The sequence below is a fragment of the Thermobia domestica genome, chromosome 13 (genome assembly GCF_964235325.1).
Source record: "Thermobia domestica chromosome 13, izTheDome1.hap1.1, whole genome shotgun sequence".
Classification (NCBI taxonomy): Eukaryota; Metazoa; Arthropoda; class Insecta; order Zygentoma; family Lepismatidae; genus Thermobia; species Thermobia domestica.
Genome location: NC_137466.1, coordinates 198,937,368 through 198,956,742, shown reverse-complemented (window position 1 = coordinate 198,956,742; position 19,375 = coordinate 198,937,368). Strand labels below are relative to the sequence as shown.

Genomic DNA, 19,375 nt, shown 5'->3' with positions numbered 1-19,375 from the left:
AGATGGTTGGGTGGGGTACAGACCCATTCAAACATTTAATCACGATTTATCAAAGTGTTCATTAGTATAGTGAAAAGTACCTAAAAGGACATGGAGAATTGTAACGAAACTGTGTTTAGAGACAATACGCAAAAAAAAAAAAAAAAAAAAAAAACGAATACGTGTTTTTAGTTTCTGCGGAAAAACTGTGGTGTGAATGGTGTGAATAAAGTCCCTCCGAAAAAAAAAAAGTAATTATTACCGCAGAAATGCAGGTAGTTTTCACAGGAAAATACGACACGTATTCTCTCATTTTACGTCTACAATATTTGTGGACATTTTCATTTATTACATTATATTTCTTTCTGGGCTCGTGGAGTTGAATTTCGTATTTTTATGAGGGGGGCCCTTTGTCACACTTTTGTTTTTCTGCACAAAATCAAAAACACGTAATCATTTCTTTTCTTTTCTTTTCTATTCTTTTCTTTTCTTTTCTTTTCTTTTCTTTTCTTTTCTTTTCTTTTCTTTTCTTTTCTTTTCTTTCTTTCTTTCTTTCTTTCTTTATTTTTGCGTACTGTTGCTACACAAACTATCGTTGCAATTATGTCCAAGCGTTTTTCCCAGGAAAATACGAAAGATCTATTCCTTCGTTTTACGTTTATAGCATCTGTGCACAATATTATTCACTTCGATTCACTTCTTGCCTTTCGGGACTCAAATTTCAAAATGTTGGGTGAGGGCTTTTGCCCCCTGAAACTGTTTTTCCGCTGAAAAGAAAAAAAACATGCATTCGTTTATTTCATGTGTAATATCTACCTGCTAAATTTTATCAAAATCGGAGTGTTACACTTGGGAAGTGTTACATGTGAGAACAGCAGAATTGTATGAGAAGAGTCTTTGGGAAATTATACTGTAACTCGTTACAATCCAATAAAACAATTACCTGTGAATAATTAATTTTTAAATTTTGTTACGCAGAAATAAATTTCCTTCTTGCAAATTTTAATATTATATTTCTGAATAGTGTTTTACTTCATAATAAAACGTTCCTTTTGCGAAAAAAGAAAAGGTTTGTATTTAGTTTTACGTTCCATGGTTTTGCCGGGTAGGCTAAGGAAGACTTGAATTTACTGATTATAGTGGAACCCGAACCACTTTGGTCACTCAATGCTCTCCCACCAGGAATCGAACCTTGAACCTCATACGCCAAAGGCTTGCGTGCTTGCCACTAGACTAGCGGGGAGGGATAAAACAAACAAATATTGGAATATGTAAATTAAATTCACAAACAGACGTGGCTAGTAAGGGAAGTCGTAAGCCAAAGCGTTCCAGACAAGTCACACGAACACGAAGTACATACTGCAGCAGTTGGGATTGGCGAATTTTTACAGGGAGAATGAGAAAGTCCGATTTCTATGGAATGTTGGACGGATTTGTTTTCCTTCTCTCTGACAAGGGTCAGAAGGGATGGATTACTTACAGCAAATCGTACCAGAAGAAACTGAAGAATTCCTAATTTATTTTGATCAACATTACGTATCAGGTAGTCTCTGGAGTATGCGACTTTCATTTTATGATCTTACGATTCGATTTCTTTGCTAGCCTCTTTTGTTTCCTCGCAACATACCCGTTCATATAGCAACATTACAGAAAGAGACACGAACGAGTAAATTGACAGAAGCTTCGAATTTGAAATTCCAAAAGGTTGAACCTGTTCATCCTTCCTTGTGGATGGACATTGCAAAAGGATGAGGCCATGATTTCAACTGCATCGAACAAGAGTAGCAAGATGAATTACCGAAGAAGAGGATAAAATGGAAGACGATTAATCTTCAAAGGCGCTTGTTCAACTTATTGATGGATTATTCTCAAGGAAACACCATACTCGTTCAATATCTGATTGGAATTGATTACTGCATAAGGCTATAACTTTAGGGTATAATGTGTACAATAAGGTTCGTAGAGCGATTAACTTATTGGTCCGTAAAGTAACGTTCTTTTTATTATAGAACGTTACGTTGTTTTTCAGTGCTTGTAGTGTATGATATCAATTGCTTAACTATATACATTAATATTACGCATAAAGTTGTGAAATATGTATCAGACTTAATGCGGCTAGCTTGTTAGATTTTTTTTTTTTCTGAAACTGTGTAATACCATATGATAATTTGACTTTTTCGTTTTTGGTATCGAAACCGATGTTGTTATATAGTCAGAGTTACCATATGTCAGGTTTTTACCGGGACAGTCCCGGTTTGAAAGCTCTTGAAATGAAATGAAACCTTGAGTGGGATAGAGAAGACGGTGATTGTAAGAATGAATGAAATGGTGGAATGAAGAAAGTGAGAGAAAACGAGAGAACTCCGAGTTTATCCATGCACGCAGCGTCTGACTACCACAAAGCCCATTTGACGCAAGATGGGATAAAACCAGGGATCCCATGAACCAGATGTGAGTGTTTCTACCACTGAACCACCGTGACCTCCATGAAGACTCTTATCCCGGTGTTTCACCAGTTTACATTTTGTCCCGGTTCTCACTCGTGAGAATATGTTCACCGTTCACCGTTTTTTGTATGCCTTATCCTCATTGCGGTATTCTAGATTACGTCTATTTTACGTAGTTTTCACATTAAAAGCTAAATATGTAACCTTAGTTTATAGTACATTTAAATATTGTAGAGCATTGTATACCACGGAGTACAGTTACATACATGCATACATGCATATATATACGTAACGCCTATATATAACTACGTTTCTGCGTTTCACCCTTTCCCCCGGAGGTTATGATTCATTGAAGCGTCATAATCAGTGCTATTGGCTGGTCTCTCTGTCTCTCTCTCCCTCTTCATAACAGTTTTACTTAGTGGACGCTAAGTACACGGAACATGGATGTAAGAAAATAACAGGAATTAGCGACCTGTGGAAAGAGTGGTAAAATGAACTGGACATCCCTGATTGTGAGATAAAATCAATGTAAAATTCCTTCTGTGAGCCAGAAACACTGGGCGCTAAGTCTACGGGCGCTACATGCACGGAACCTTCCTCATATTTGTACATGTCCCTTTACCGATACAAGTGTAGGACGTCTTCATAAAAATCCGCAAGGGATGTCATAAAGGGGATTTTTTCGATTATTTTTTTTCAATATCTCGCACCGTTTGCAAGATTTGAGCCCACTTCTGGTTGGAATTTCTGGTTCATATATGACCAGTGTTTTCTTTCATTTTGCATGCAGTATGTAATAAGTAGATAAATTACACACACAATTAATTATGTCAGTGATATACGGTGTTTATTGGGCAAAACACTCCAAACAATGAAGATTCATCTTACAGTTAGACTGGAGAAATGGTTATCCTTCGTTTTTCATTATCATTTGGCAATGAAACAAGCGCTTCCTTACCCCTATATCAGTGGTGCCCACTCCCCTCATGTCCATGACGCACCCCCATCAATTGTCTATCCGTAGGTGTTCTTCCATGAAAAAAAAATCTTTTCGATTAATTTTTACACTCCCTCAAACATAGTTATATAGATTTTTAACCCCCCAATATTTCTATGACGCAGTTTGCGTCATAGCCCCCCCCTTGTGGGCACCCCTGCCTATATACAACTATCTGATGTTGGAATATATAACTCGTAGGAAATGAAATGAAATGAAATCTTTAAGTTTTACGTCCCACGGTTATGCCGGTTAGGCTAAAGGAGACGGTGATGATGAGAGAAATGGTGGAATGAAGAAAGTGGGAGGAAACGGGAGAACCCCGAGAAAACCACGAGCACAGTGTTTGTCCACCACAAAGTTCACTTGGCGGGAGCAGGGTTTGAACCCGGGACCCCAAGCACCAGAGGTGAACGCTCTACTACTGAGCCACCGCGCCCCCTATAACTCGTAGGGTATGATGCTTTACTTTTTTAAAATTTTCAGTACTTCCAGTGTACCCCTAAAAATGTAATAAAGAACTAATGGCCATGTTTTTTCTTAAATATTCAATTAGAACTGGACAATTTAGACAAAATTTGGAATCGACTTGTGAAAACTAACTAAATTATGTTTAACTAACATAAGCCTAATAAATAAAAGTGGTGAACAAAACGAAGTGACAAATATTTAGAGTAAAATTCGTGAAATCATTTTATCCATTATGCACTTTGCAAACATAATCACTATAGGCATTACTTTCATAGATTGGTATGCGTTACAGAACATCAAAAATACCAATAGAAAGGACAAAAAAAAAAAAAAAATCTGAAACTTCTTTCTCTATAACAGAAACCTTGTTGAATCGTAATGTGGAAGAGAATTTTCCAAAATACATTACGATGTACGCTGCAGATGTACAGTACACTGAAAACAGACACGATGGCTACACATTTCGTGTCAAACTTTCTCATGTTTTCTGGAAAGTAGTTCACGACCAGAAGACAAGAACAAGAGAGAAAAGAATGCACATAAAAGGCAACTCGATAATCATTTCATCTGTTGTTATAGTACATAATCTTTTTTCTCTTTTTGTAAATGTTCCAAATGGTATTTATGCTTTGAAGTTTAACCGGCATTATAGGAAGAGAAAAATAATAAAGTCACAATAAAAATGTCATGATTGATATTTCTAAGGGTATGGGAACGTTCCTGAGAAAATTAAACACATCACACACAGTTTATGTTCTGTGTGCTATATGAAGTGATCTTTCACACGAATCAACAGTGTCTTCATCTCAATTTGAACAGGTTTTATCTTTTGTATCAGTGCTGGAATACCACACTTTTATTTGTACAAATATACAACACTTTTTTTTTTTAACAGTACTTTGTAGCTGACATTAGCATTCCTTAGGAGATTGTCTAATTTTTTCTTCTTTTACAAAAGGAAAGATTACTCTTAGCAATGGTTGAGGTTCTCTCGACACCTAGAACTTGTTTTCATTGTTAATTGGGTAAATTGATTTTGTAATTGATCACTTTATTTGGTTTATAGGTATCTTTTTATTATAATTTGTTGAGCAGTAGGGCCTACCGAAACAACCAGTACGGTCTGCTATAGCATAAATCCTACGAAGTATCTTAGGATTTTTCCTGGTCAAAATCTCAACGTGTATGGCAGCGTTTCCCGACCGGTGTGCCGTGAATGGGCCGCTGGTGTGCCGCGAAGAAATCGAAACAAATTATTAATTCTATAGCAATCAAATTGCAAGACAAAGGAAAAATGTATATTTGCATTTCACATTACTATGAACCTCTACTATGAATCTACAACTTTAAGTTACATATCATGTTACTTTTCTGTACATTTTTAATGTTGAAAAAAGTATTTGTTATCATTGTTATGACTATTATTGCTTGTTTTTGCTGTAGACTATTTCGTAACTTAAAATTTTAAAATATCATTTAATCTTTCGACAGAGCAAACATGCATATAAATTACCTACATTTGTGTTTTAAAACTAAAAGAGGTTTGTTTGTTCGTTCGTTATTTAGTGATCTTTCTTCTTATTGAAAGGTTGGATACAGTTTTCGAAAAAGAAAGCTTAGTTTTAAAAACCTAAGTCCAATATTTCATTGCAATTGTTTTGTATTTTTAAATTAAAATGAAAAATAAGCATAATGATTTACCACGGGGAAAAACCAGTGATCGAGCTTTCTTCTCTGTGAGAAGATCAGTAGGCTAATCACAGAAAAAAATACCGCGGTATTTTATATTTACAAATAATAATATCTATGAGTGTGCCGCGAGAATTCAAGTTACACCCGTAGTGCGCCGCAAGTTGAAAAAGGTTGGGAAACGCTGGTGTATGGCATCAGATCGCATGTCATTTCCTATATTCTGAACGATCCTAGGAGATTTCTCTTGTTTAGAGCACGTTCTATTTCGGAAAGAAAATTCGTAAGATTTCGATTTAAGCGACATCAGGTGATAGAAAGTGAAAACAAATTATTTGGGTGAAAAAGCAAAAATACTTGACAAAGTAGTACAGGGGCTGGTAAGGGATTTTTGTCCAATAACGTCTATTTTTCTTCTTTTTGCTATCGTAATTAACAGTTTTGTTAACAATATTCCCACACTTGTTACCGCAATGCATCATGGGTCAACATCTAGCAACGTCATTCGGTCAGTCAGGAAAAATCTTCACGTGTATGGCACAAAAGGGTAGGATTTCCTACGAGAGCATTTTTCCCCAGATAAATTCTACGATATTTTCTAGAATTTATGTCATAATATATTAGGCCTGAAGTTTCCTTACTTTCGAGTGACAATAAAGAAAGAAAAAATCAAATTCGAGAATTTAACATGCTTAAACTTTCATGGAGCCCATAGGCGGCGCCACAGTGGGTGCAGCTGCGATTTTCATATTTTCTACAATAATCTTTTCTATTTTGTATATTTCTTGTTTCCTATGTTTGGTATATTTGAATGACTTCTTAAATCTTTCATAAGTTACTTGCTATCATACCTTGTTTTTCTATTATTATTATTATTATTATTATTATTATTATTATTATTATTATTATTATTATTATTATTATTATTTTGCGTAAGACTTAGGGATTATTTTTGAGATCTTAAGGCTCAATAGTGCAGAACGTTCTGGCAACAATGTTAGGGTGTGTTGTCCCATCCTAGCCTACACCCACATTACCAAAATCCTGGCGCCGCTTATGTTGGCGCCCATATATTGATTTTCTTCTAATGTTTGTCCGCTTATACATCCCGTTGAATTTACACATGGTTAGAGGTCACATCCCTCAACATATCCTGACCAAATTTCAAACTTAAGATTATTCAGGTGAGAGATCTAAATTTTCTTCTTTCCTCCAAAATAACTGCAGTTTATTGGAGGGAGAAAAATTGAAAGTTTCAATATTCCCAAGCACAGGCATCATGATTCTTTATAATCTATAATTTAATATGTATGGTATAATATACCATATGGTATAAACCTTATATGGTAATTAATTTTTCTGGGAAAATCAAAAAGAGGTAGTTTGCTTACGGCGATTTCTTTAGGATGATTTTCTCAAAAACGACAGAGACGATTTTATTCATTTTTCATTTAAGTCCTACATTATAGCATAGGCTATTTCTCATGAAAAATCCACAAAATAGTAGTTTATTTGGGAGTTGGTTATATTCGCATAATTTTCTCAAAAATGACTCTGGCAATTTTGATCATTATTTCATAAACAAAATTTTCATTAATAGCCTAACAATATGTCACAAGCCATTTCCCTTAGAAAATCTTTTAAAAAAACATAATTTGCTTTTCTTTTTTTAAAGAAAATTTTCTGAAAAACAAGTCAGATAATTTTGTTCATTTTTCGTAATTATTTTATTAAGAAGGCTAAAATAGGGCATAAGTTAGTTTATTTGAAAATCAACAAGATATAACTTATTCTTCTATTACTTAACCTACTTGGCACATATTCACAACAGCAACCCTGGCTGTGATAAACACCTTGTAATCAGCCCGTTGTGCCCACCACCCAGTTAGACGTCTTAACCCTTGTACTGCAGGTGACAGGCACATTGTACTTGCCCAACTGACCTCAGTTTCCTTATCTTTGGCAGAAGTCAGTAGAATAGTACTCCTTCTTCCTCATCATGATCTTGGTATGCTTATGAGATTATGTGTGCAGCTCAACGGGTTATCCACGCACTTTCGTCATGGTATCTACAGAGTGGCGCACGAAATGTCATACTATTTGTTTTGTTCATTACTCATGTATGTAATATTCAGGCCCGTATCCACGGAGGGCTAGGAGGCCGAGCCTCCCTAAATTTTTTACTGCCCCCTAATATTTTCACGGTAGGCTAACAAATGAACTATAATATGGTTGGATCGGGCCCCTAACTTCTAGCAGCGCCCCCTTCATTTTTGGGGTGGCTACGGGCCTGGTAATATTATAGATGAAATATGGAAATCCGCTAGATGTCACGAGAAGTTAGTATCGAACATTTACATGGCGCCAAACAGCAATTTTCAAGATGGCGCATAAGAGCAGATTCAGTGTTGAATAGAAAGTAAAAGTTGTATTGTGTTTTTACAGAAACGACGAGATTTGTAGCGATACAAAGACGTTTCTGTACACACTTTCGTACAAAATAGACTCCATGTAAACAGGCTATTCAGAGATTGTATCTTCAATTTGAAACAACTAGCTCTATGGTGGGGAAGAATCGACGGCATGAACCAAGTGTCCGCATCCCTGAAAACATTGTAGAAGTTCGCGTTGCTTTGACACGAAGTCCTAGCAAATCAACAAGGAGGACGGCTGCTGAGGTAGGAATATCTCGTCGTCGGTCCATACAAAGAATTCTGCATTCTGATTTTCACATGTTCCCTTACAAGATAACAGTTGTACATAAATTAACAGAGCAGAGAACAAGCAGCGAAGACATCAGTTCGCTTCATGGTTAGTGCAAGAGTTGTGCCGTCTAATTTCGGAAAACTAATGCAGGAAGGTTGTGTAAATGTAAAGGTTAGCTTACAAGAGGTTGTGAAACAAAATGGTGATCATATTGAACACATACTACATTGAACTAAATTTCCATGCTCATACTATTTTGCACTAATTTTGTAATGTTTTGATGATAAATACATGTGTAATGAACAAAACAAATGATATGACATTTTGTACGCCACCCTGTAGGAGAAACTTCTGAACAGATATCAACGATAAGAGATTATATTAAAAATTACTGATCGCTATCTGTACGTAATCCCGAAAAATATTACATCAAGCACAACGGGTATAACGCATTCCAAGTTCTTCATAAGAACAATGATACTCCCATGTCGAAATGCATGGATTACATGAGGACCAATCTATACATAATCCCGAAACATTGACAATCACAAAATTAAATTCATCGTAGTAATATATTCAACGTTAAATCTTATTGGCGACAACCTTGTTGGCCTCTTATTCTCATATGAACGCATGATGCACAGCAGTACCTTTATCTGTACGAAATGATTTGGACTAGTTAAACGATATTCCTTTGCCCACAAGTTGGAACCTCATTTTGCAGAATAACGGATCACCGCCTCGTGCCAGACGGTTAATTTTGTCCGGGTTTGGGCGTTGCTTGTTAGACCTGGTCTGACTCAGTGACGCAGAAAGGCCCAAAGACCTAGACAGACCCGGGATCCCGGACTCCGACAGACCCGGTGATCCCAAGAAATCCGATGATCCGGTACCAGCCAAAATATCAACTCTGCAGTATTACTCCATAGTGAGTAATGGTGCCCAATATTCGAGTTCGAACATTCATTTGTTTGATTCCCGGTGTGACATATCTTAATCAAGATACAGTGTCATAAATATTTCAAACAATTTTGAATTGAGTTGATTTTGAGTTTAACGTTCCTTTCAGCAGCGAGGCTATATGAGACAGGGCCTACTGATTAACGTGGAATCCGAACCACATAAGCTCACACCGGGAATCGAACCCGGGTCTCACACAATTTTATACTTATTCGTCTTCCTATACTGAAAATTAACACTCAAGTGACAGAGAGTTTTGGTCTAACGTTGGGGAACGATGAATTCGTTGGAATATTGTTGGGCCAACGTTGGTCCAACTTCTATGCTACCTGAACACAGTGTTTTCTGAACATATACTTTACAAAAAGATTTAACGAACACTATTTGAGTTGAATGGCATCCGTCCTATTCTAAACAACAAGCTTCACAGGCTCCCTCAACTGAACTTTAACGATCCCTCATAAGGAAAACATGTACCTTATGTTTTGTTCGATTCTGACGCGCTTGTACTCTGTTAAACTTTGTAGTTATCTTTCAGTGCAATGCTTTGACACAAAAGGACGCACCCAACAAGAAATAAAGAATATTATATATAGATTTAGTGAGAAGACACGAGCTGGAGGAGAGAATCACGTTTGTTGAATTACATTGCAGCATCACATATAAGACCCACTGCATGGGTCTTTCCAGGTCATGGGTCTGAGTGTCTGCGGGTCTTCCGGGTCACAATCAGAAGTTCGTCTCCCATTCTATCACTGGCAGTTGAATACTTCTTTGAGCTAAAAATGCGCGTTGGATTTGTGTTTTTCTTAACTATTTTTGTCCTGTCAAACGTTTTCTTTTATATTCTTTTTGTAGTTAAGGATGTCATATACGGTATGCCATGTACTATCTATCGCATTCCCCCATTTTCTAGTAATTACAGGTGCTTTCCTGTGGGGGACAATCTCCAATTGAATACTTTTCTTTAATCACTGTATCTAGACACATTAAACTAAGAATCCTCATTCTTACACTAAAATTGAGGAGAAATAATATTGAATATTTCCCTTCCTCGTTCTTCACACAGAATACGGTATGAGCACCCACATGAACCACATAGCGGTTGAAGTGTAGCCAAAAAGAAAAAAGAAACTGTAAAAACTACTCGGACGAGAAAGCGATCTTTACTTTGAACGTGTCTAAACTTGAAAATGTAATATTCTTCACCATGACTCATCTAATAAAACACATCATGAATACTGTAATCATTATAGAAAATCCAGGTCATCCAATGTTCATGTTTCAGAAAAAGTGGCTAACAAACCATTCTAATTAGAAGCTTGCTCAAAAAAGTATTTAAATATTAAATATAATAGTTATTACAGAATCGCCTTTTATTACGAATTAAGGACCCTTCATAATATCTTTGAGGTCATAGTTTCTTAAATTAACCAAATTGTTTGAGTACAGAGCAAAACACAAAACGGAGAAACTAAATAATCTACTTTTCTAATTTTTTGAACATTTGATTTTAAATAGATTCTAAACGATCGAATTATTTATGTGACCTAATGCTATTTGCTTGCTACCGTCATGGTCATACTCGCCTAACTAGGATTACGTTTTGTGAATGTTTATAATTGTTTTAACACTTTCGGACCCAGGTCATTTTTGGCGTTTTCCTACATTTTCAGTTAGTGAGTGATTTATTGCTCAAAAACTATTTATCCGATTGATATGGTTAAGGTCTTGTCTTTTTTAATAAGAGGGATGTGGCTATTTTTTGGTGCATTGATTATTGAGGGAAATGTAGGGTGAAAATTTGCAAAAAATCCCTAATCGAATTTAAAGATTTTTGTAGCTGGCCACTGTTGCCACATGGGTCCAAGTCACCCCAAAAAAATCTTTGCTGTGTTGACACGGTACAGTGAAAACCTGAAGTCGCTGGCTGCCATAAAGAGAGAATGAAAAAATTCTCTGTCATCATACACTTCAAATTTTGATACTTTTTACGTCTCAGAAGCAAAAATCAAGAGATATGCAGGGTCATCAGCTTCCCTAATTATACTATTGAAACTTTTTATGGTGCGCTGTGTAGGCCAAAGACGAGGCTTTCAGATACTGGCATGTTCGTTCCAATATAGCCAACAAGAGGAAAACTGAAGAGGGAAAAGTGGGATATTTTCCGAATTTTTCACCTAAAATCAGGAATTAAATTTTTTGTGACTGGTAACACTGCTACCAGATAGACACAAACTATCTAAAAATTAATTTTGGTATCCCTCTAATATATCCTACAAGTATAGTGACGATATCTAAGAAACGAAACTTGTAGTTAAAAAGAATATAGATTATGGTAAACAGAAAAGTAATATATATATATATATATATATATATATATATATATATATATATATATATATATATATATATATATATATATATCAAAGTTTAGAACCTAAATTCGTTTTTTTCGTGCGCTCCCTAATTACCCAATCTGTGCTTGATTTTGTTCAGTAAGGACTGATGTTCATCTGCTGTAAGTTGATTTGCGTTCGTACATATATGTACGAATTTATAAACATAAATTTCAAAAATTTCTAATTTTTCTACCCAAATATACAAAAATTTTAATTTCCCTAGTTGGTAACATTGCGCATGGGCTAGTCGAAGTGATGTCAACAATCAGGTATCCATCCTAGGTATCTACTTGACAAGTAGTAAGGAGATCTCTCTACAACGAAGGGAGCTACAGGGAAAAAAGATAAAAAGAAAATTCGAAATTCGAAAATCCTCGAATTTTTGACTTTAGGCTGAAATTTGAGAAGGAAATTCGACATCAAGAAGAAAAAGAAACTAAAATGGTGAACTATAATCATATTTGTCATAGAAAAAAATTCCCGATATCTTAATTAGTGTCCACACAGGATCGAACTAAAGAAGTAACACATCCGTGTATGACAAATTGGCCACCTGGGTAAGAAAGGATTAAATTTCAGAAATTAAATTGTAACATTTTATCATATTTCCAGCTAACTTGTACGAGTAATTATCTTGCAATTGTAGTAATAAAAAAAGTAATAAACTTATTAATTATTGATTGTTTTAATTAGCCTTTTGATTATTGTTATGCTAATTATAAACTCGATAAGTAAAAGTTTCTGGAAAATATTGAAATGCGCTGTAAATATGATTAATTATCGTTCAGATTAATTAGAATTTATTAAGGACGCGCACATAATTGAAGTTATATGATAAAACATAAAGTTTGAATGGAATTTAAAAAATTGAATTAGATTTTAAAATGTTTCATTTGTAGAATATTTCAAATTTTTATGAAATCACAATGGTATTACATTCGTTATCATCACATTCTCATATCTTAAAATATAACAGCTTGATTATTTCGTGAAACTCTTGGAACATACGTAATAAACTTAAATCAAAAACATATGATATATTACTTATAATTTAAAGAACTGTTATTGTTATAAAATATTTATTGAGCGCCAAAAGGGCGTAACTGTCGAATTTTAAAATTTGGAGGTAATGCTATGAGGACATGTATAATGGATTCAATTTTCTTGTGCCAAGACGCCTTAATGAAAATCTCTATCCTTGGAATGTTATTCGAAAATGATATAAAGGTATAACTGAGTTATTAGCATTTGGTTCTGTGCCAGAGAGGCACATATCACTTAAGCCTCTAAACTAATAAAATTGCAGTTACGCCTTTTTGGCGCTCAACCATCGTAATATAAAATGAAGCATTAAAATGCAATTGTAGAGATCATCATATGTATTTTGACATTATTGTTTCCTTTATTTCCTGTTATTGTTTCGTTTTTCGGCTTTCACATGCTATTCTGTTATTGTTTCGTGTATTTTCTGTCTATATAGAAGAATACCCTGTATATTTTCAAATTCACTATCCTAAGCAGTATACTAAATATCTATTATTGTTTTCAGTTTTTTTCTGTGTATATGCAAAATAACCTATTCGTGTTTTTCCTACTTATCTACATTATGTAGCTTATTATTTTGTATTTCAATTAGTGTTTCTGTATTTGTGTGTCTGTTTGCTCAGTGCATTGATGGATATATGTAACAATTTTTAACAACAACTTCTAAAGAAAAGAAAGTGGAAAGTCAATAAAATAATTAGATTTAAAAAAATTAAAGAAAACAAACAAAACTTCGAAAAATTAAAGCATTGTCATCTGAGGTTTGTTTATTCATCCAGTCAGAAGCTAGTTCATTTTTAGAGATAAAGGTATATTCCAGCTTATGAATGAAAATTAAAAGGTACTGGTGTGAGAGGGCAAAATCTTCAGTTATGTATTTACACATTTGTCACAAAACTCCTCCTAGGCTTTTTCTACTTTTGTTCCGTTCCGTTGATAAAGTATTAAAAAAACAAACCATTATATATATATTTTTCATTTATACTTAGTTTTGGATAAAGTGAATAATAATATCGTCCAAATTTGAGCAATACCCCTCGAAAGTATCGTTAATAGCTGAGAACTTGGAAAATTTGTGCACCCACCACAACGGAACATACGTTAAGTCCTGCTATACACTATGAGATAAATCCTAGGAAATATCTTAAGATTTATCTTAGGACAAATGTTGCGCAATATCTCGTAGCAAACCCTACCCTTTTGTGCCATACACATCAAGATTTTACCTCTCTGACCAAATGGCGTTGGGACATGTTGATCCATAGTGCATTATGGTTAAAAAAAAAAAAAAAAAAAAAAAAAAAAAAGACGCCTACAGTTGAACAAGCAATTGGTAGTGTGGGAATAGTGTTAACAACACTACTAATTATGACTCCAGCTCATGATTTCCTCTTAAATATCGTACACAGATCGCAAGTTTGTTTTCACTTTTTCTCACCTGATGTCGGATAAATCGAAATCTTACGAATATTCTTTCCGACATAGAGCATGCTCTAAACAAGATAAATCTCTTAAGATCGTTCAGAACATAGGTGACATGCGATCTGATGTCATACACATTGAGATTTTGACTCCAGGAAAAATTGTTCATTTCCTAGGATTTATCTCATAATGTATAGCAGGCCTAAAGCTACGAACATTATTCTACGCTGAAGTACCATGGATCGATCGCATTCTAATAGATGGTAGCATCCAGTGACCTGCCAAACAGATTTAACATCAACTTATTTCGATTTTCATATTGGCCGCGTTGCTGGTAGCTTCCTTATTTCAAATGCCATTATCCAGCAATATTATTCTAAGTGAGAATAGTCCTCATGTTATTATTATTATTATTTTAAGAATGAATTAAATTAATATCTAATAGCAAGCTTTTGTTTCTGCTGCTATAAACTTTATCGTTTCTTAAGGATTTGGAATGCTTCCACCATCTCTGTTTTTTAGCTTATTGATATACGTATATGGGAAAGAATTATGTACATATTTTCAGTATAAACAGCCTACACATTATTTCTCCCTTAAGATGCACGATTATTTTCAGAACGTATTTCTTTGATACTTTGTAAATCGTAACAAATAAATATCCTTTAATTGACTAAATGACTTATTCCATAGCTTCATGACTAGGATTTCCCGTAATACAAGACATTTTTGGTGTATATATATATATATATATATATATATATATATATATATATATATATATATATATATATATATATATATATATATATATATATATATATATATATATAGTGTTAATGAACTATACCGACAAACTGTAAAAGGTGATTCCTTACATCAAAATAAGAGAAAAAGTTCATATGAACCTGTGGGGAAAAGTGCATAGTTTCAGAGCTAGGGTTCTCCAAAATCGCGAAAAAGCCAAATTTCAACAGACTCTATTTCGAATTCCAGAAACTGTGGATGGTGATCTTTATCAGCGTAAAGGAAGCCACGCATACGTAATCCAAAAATGCATATTTCATTAATTGTCAGTGGCGTACAGAGTATTCCATACACGATGCAATTCCCAGACATACCATCAACCGATTTTGAGATACGCTCTGACTTATGATTGGTCCAAAGTAGGCAAGCGATAAGCCTTGATAGCTGTGAACACGGAATCCTTTGGCGCGATGTCAGAAAGTGTTAAGGATCTTCAGCAGCACGGTCTCTCGTACTCGGAAAAACGCATACTGCAATGTTTTCTTTCACTCTTATAAGTGAAGAAAACGTGAAATACACCGTGACAAAATACATGCCATCACACGTTATTCCGAACACAAAGAAACATGGAGCTGCCTGTTCCTAACACTTCCGTCTTCCCTCCGAAGCATTGGATGTCTGTTGCTGTCAAGGCTTACGTTCTACCTACTTTGAACCAAGCTTGAAATCAGGTTATATCTAAAAACTCTATTGACAGCATATATGATAATTACACCTTGTAGGAATACTCTGTATACCTATTGAATATTGACGAAATATGAAATCTTTGATTGTGATGCGTAGCTTCATTTACGCTGATAAGGAGTTGTATCCACAGTTTCGGGAATTCGAAATAGGACCTCTTGAATTTTGGCTTTTTTGAGATTTTGGACAGCCCTAGCTCTGAAACTATGCACTTTTCGCCATAGGTCCATATGAACGTTTTCTCTTATTTTGATGTGAGGAATCACCTCTTACAGTGTGTCGTTATAGTTCATTAACACACTATATATATATATATATATATATATATATATATATATATATATATATATATATATATATATATATAACAGTGGTGGCTCTTGAGGGATGCCACGTCGTCTGAAAGTGAAAATTTTATCGCTTAAAAGCTAAGGGAAGAAAGTTTAACTATAACTCATTCCAGATAAGTTGATTGTTAATCAAAACAAACTTCCCTTCTCTTCACCTCTTTGCCATTGCAAAAAAAGAAAATAAATTGCTAATCTTACAAGGAGAGAAACTTTTTTTTATGATACAATACCGTGTAAAATCCTAATTCACTTGCACTTAATGTTGAGAAAAAAAATGTTGTTCCTTTTAGCCACTATCAAACCTCATTACAAACAATTGCTATTTCTAATATTTGTCTTTATAAGAAGTATTTATTATTTAGGTACTAAAACTTAACCCGTATTTTTTAAAATTTAATATTTAGAAATAAGAACTCTTTATAAAATTAATCTCAATTATTCTTTCGCTTAAGAATAGGAAGAGGTGAACCAAATTACTTCTGTCGAAATTCTACTTCTTTTCTTTTCTTTTTAATATAAAGGCATCTGCTGGACGTGACATGTTATTTCTCTTATTTCCATCGTTTAGTAAGTTTTCGATCACTGATACAGATTGTATTTGCTCTTAGATTATGTAGTAATATGAAATTATTATGTGAAACAAATAGTACCCACTGAACTACCAACCCTGTCATCCTTTGCAATTCCAACACCATTTCAGAACTTCGACTACTAAGGAAACAAGAATTGTTCATTTAAATTTACTAACTTATCTCACTAATCAGACAGTAGTGCACTCACGGATAGGAGTCCACCGGCTCCGCCCCTCCCCCCCAAAAAAACAACTTCGTAATTCAACACACATTTGTACAGTTTCTCAATAGAACTATACTTCTTTAAGAGGGAAGTGATTAATATAGCATGAAAATTTGATCTTACACTTCATCTGTACTCTTTCTCTTATTAAAAACAATCTAGTTCTGTCATTTTCTTCTGAAAATATAGGTGGAAGCATTTTATAATTACTTATAGTCTTTTCAGACGTAGAATAACCCGCTCAATACCACATAGACGTAGTGGCTTGTAGTATTGGTCCTCCCCTTAAATGCTTGGACCCCTCCTAACAAAAAGTTCTGTATGCGCGTCTGAGTACAGGTAAATGTAATAAAGTGCTTTAAAATGTAAAAAAAAAAAAAAAAAAAAAAAAGCTATTATTGAATGTTAAAATTCATTCTTGAGATGTATTTAGCTACATTCTTTATATCCACGTGAAAGGGTTGATGCTAAGAAGAGCAACGCCTAAATTCACGTTTATCAAATCACGTTCATGGGCGTGGTGGGAAGAACACGTGTTTTGATATCCTATCAGCTTATTTGGAATGAACCATAGCGTACTAATTATTGTAAACAACTTTTCGAAAGTGTATGCATTCTTCCCTAGCAATAAAATTAATATTGTTTACTGATACGACTTTCCTCAAGAAACACCCCAGGGAAATAGAGCTTTTCCGATAGAAATAAACATATTTTCCGAGACGAGACATCATTTTCACGCCACAAGTTCGAGACGAGACATCCTGAACTCTTGTCTTGTAGACAAGTCAACATAGGACATGTATGTTCGCTTTCTGTTTACAGGTTCAAAACTTGATGCTAGTTAACACCTCGATTCAAAAGTTGAGAGTAACGGTTTGGACGTCATTTTATGTGTAATAGAGCTCTTCTTTCTTGACCAGTGGCGGCTTTAGCGGGTACGCCGGGTACGCACTGGCTTCCCAAAAAATTTGAAAAATCTATAAACACTAAAAGATACAATAAACAGTAAATATATTTTCCACTATTTATATTAATAGTACAGTAGATGACTATTTAACAAATAGCATCAACCACTACGGTAAAAGTAATTTCCTACTTTCATTAATCAATCAAATGTATATGTATCCATAAGCGACGGAGCGGGGCAAGAGCACCGATCATGAGGACCGTGGGAGCCCAGGCCCCCTCAATGTTCATGTGTACTCCACGTATTTTTATGAATATGTATTTTTTATTGTTATATGTATTTTTTAAATATACAATATTTGGCATAATTTGAACTCAATTTGCCTTAAAATCCTCATATATGCCTTCTTAGACCTTTGTCTGCAACCAAACATATATATATCTGAATGCACCCCCCCCCCCCAAAGTTACAGAGAAATCGTTATCCTTGGAGCGGGCATACCCAAAATTAAAATCCTAAAGCCGCCCCTGTTCTTAACATTTGTGTTGCATAACAACGCATCGCAAAAACACGAATGACAGACGAACAAGCGGAGAAACGGAAAATCGAAGGTTAAATTTAGCTTTCATGCAGTTAATAGTGGAGGCTGAAATTTTTAATATTTTATTGATTCGCATGAAGTATTCTTAAGGATACGATACTTTTATAAAATTATAGATTATATCACGTCACAAGATAATATTTCAATTTAGGAAATCAACTCTGGGTCTCAATCTCCGCATATTAACAACACAATCGTTCGTTCTAAATTTAGAATGCATAACTGTACAGTTGTTGCTGTGTCTTTATCCTGGAGCAAAACATTACAACGGCAAAACACAACAAATGTCAAACAATCTTTTTAAATTTTCCACACTATTAAACACGCAGAAATGACAAGTTCACAAGATGCGATAAATATAAATGATATTTTACTCACCTAAATGTTGAATAGTCTGTGACACAATACACGAAAGAAATATAAGAAACAACACTAAATAATTTGACATATTGAGATGCATATGTGTGTGGTTCGTGCAGCGATGATGACTCAAGTGAGGACTGAAAACTTTTTCTGACGCCTGAGGCCTACTTTGTGAGAGTGTGTCAACAGAGGTAGGAGTTGGGTTGGGACCTTGACTTTAGCTCGAATCCTGTTTCTTTGATCACAAGGAAGACGAGAAGAGAAGCATCATGGATTTCCCCGCCTAAACTGGTTTCTACGTTTTTCATTCCCACATTCAGTAATTAGATATCAGCGCTATCCAAGTAAATAAACATATCTGTTTTTGATTGAATGAAGAAAAGGGCGATTAAATCAATTAGAAACATAAAATGCGCTCCAGTGCTTTCTTCCATTGTTTCAAGCTTCTTTTCTTTCCCACAGACTATAAAACATAAGAAATAAGATGCGCACATCCTTGACTGATATACATTATCTTCATCTTGTTTTAAATCTTTTCTTTTTTAAAAAAAAATACAATAATAAGATCCAGTGGTCACGCTAGAATATTTTGGCGGAAGATTCATACTTCACAAACATCCTATTAACAAAATCAACGTTGGTCAATGGTTGATTTTTTGGTTGAATCAACATTTTTGAACGGTTATTAATATGCCAATGATGTCCACTTCGCTGTAGTTGTTTTCAAGCAATTAATTTTCAACGAAAT

The 19,375-nt window shown here is 34.6% G+C and overlaps 1 protein-coding gene across 1 annotated transcript in view; it reads right to left on the bottom strand.

Annotated features, from left to right (window-relative positions):
• The window catches only part of LOC145668940 (serine protease inhibitor dipetalogastin-like), a 45,666-nt gene extending 26,861 nt beyond the window's left edge, over positions 1-18,805 (bottom strand). The window contains exon 1 of the mRNA XM_081737224.1: positions 18,643-18,805. Coding sequence (XP_081593350.1) covers positions 18,643-18,724 — 82 coding nt within the window. The 5' untranslated portion in view covers positions 18,725-18,805. The remainder of the gene's footprint in view (positions 1-18,642) is intronic.
• Between the last annotated feature and the right edge of the window lie 570 nt (positions 18,806-19,375).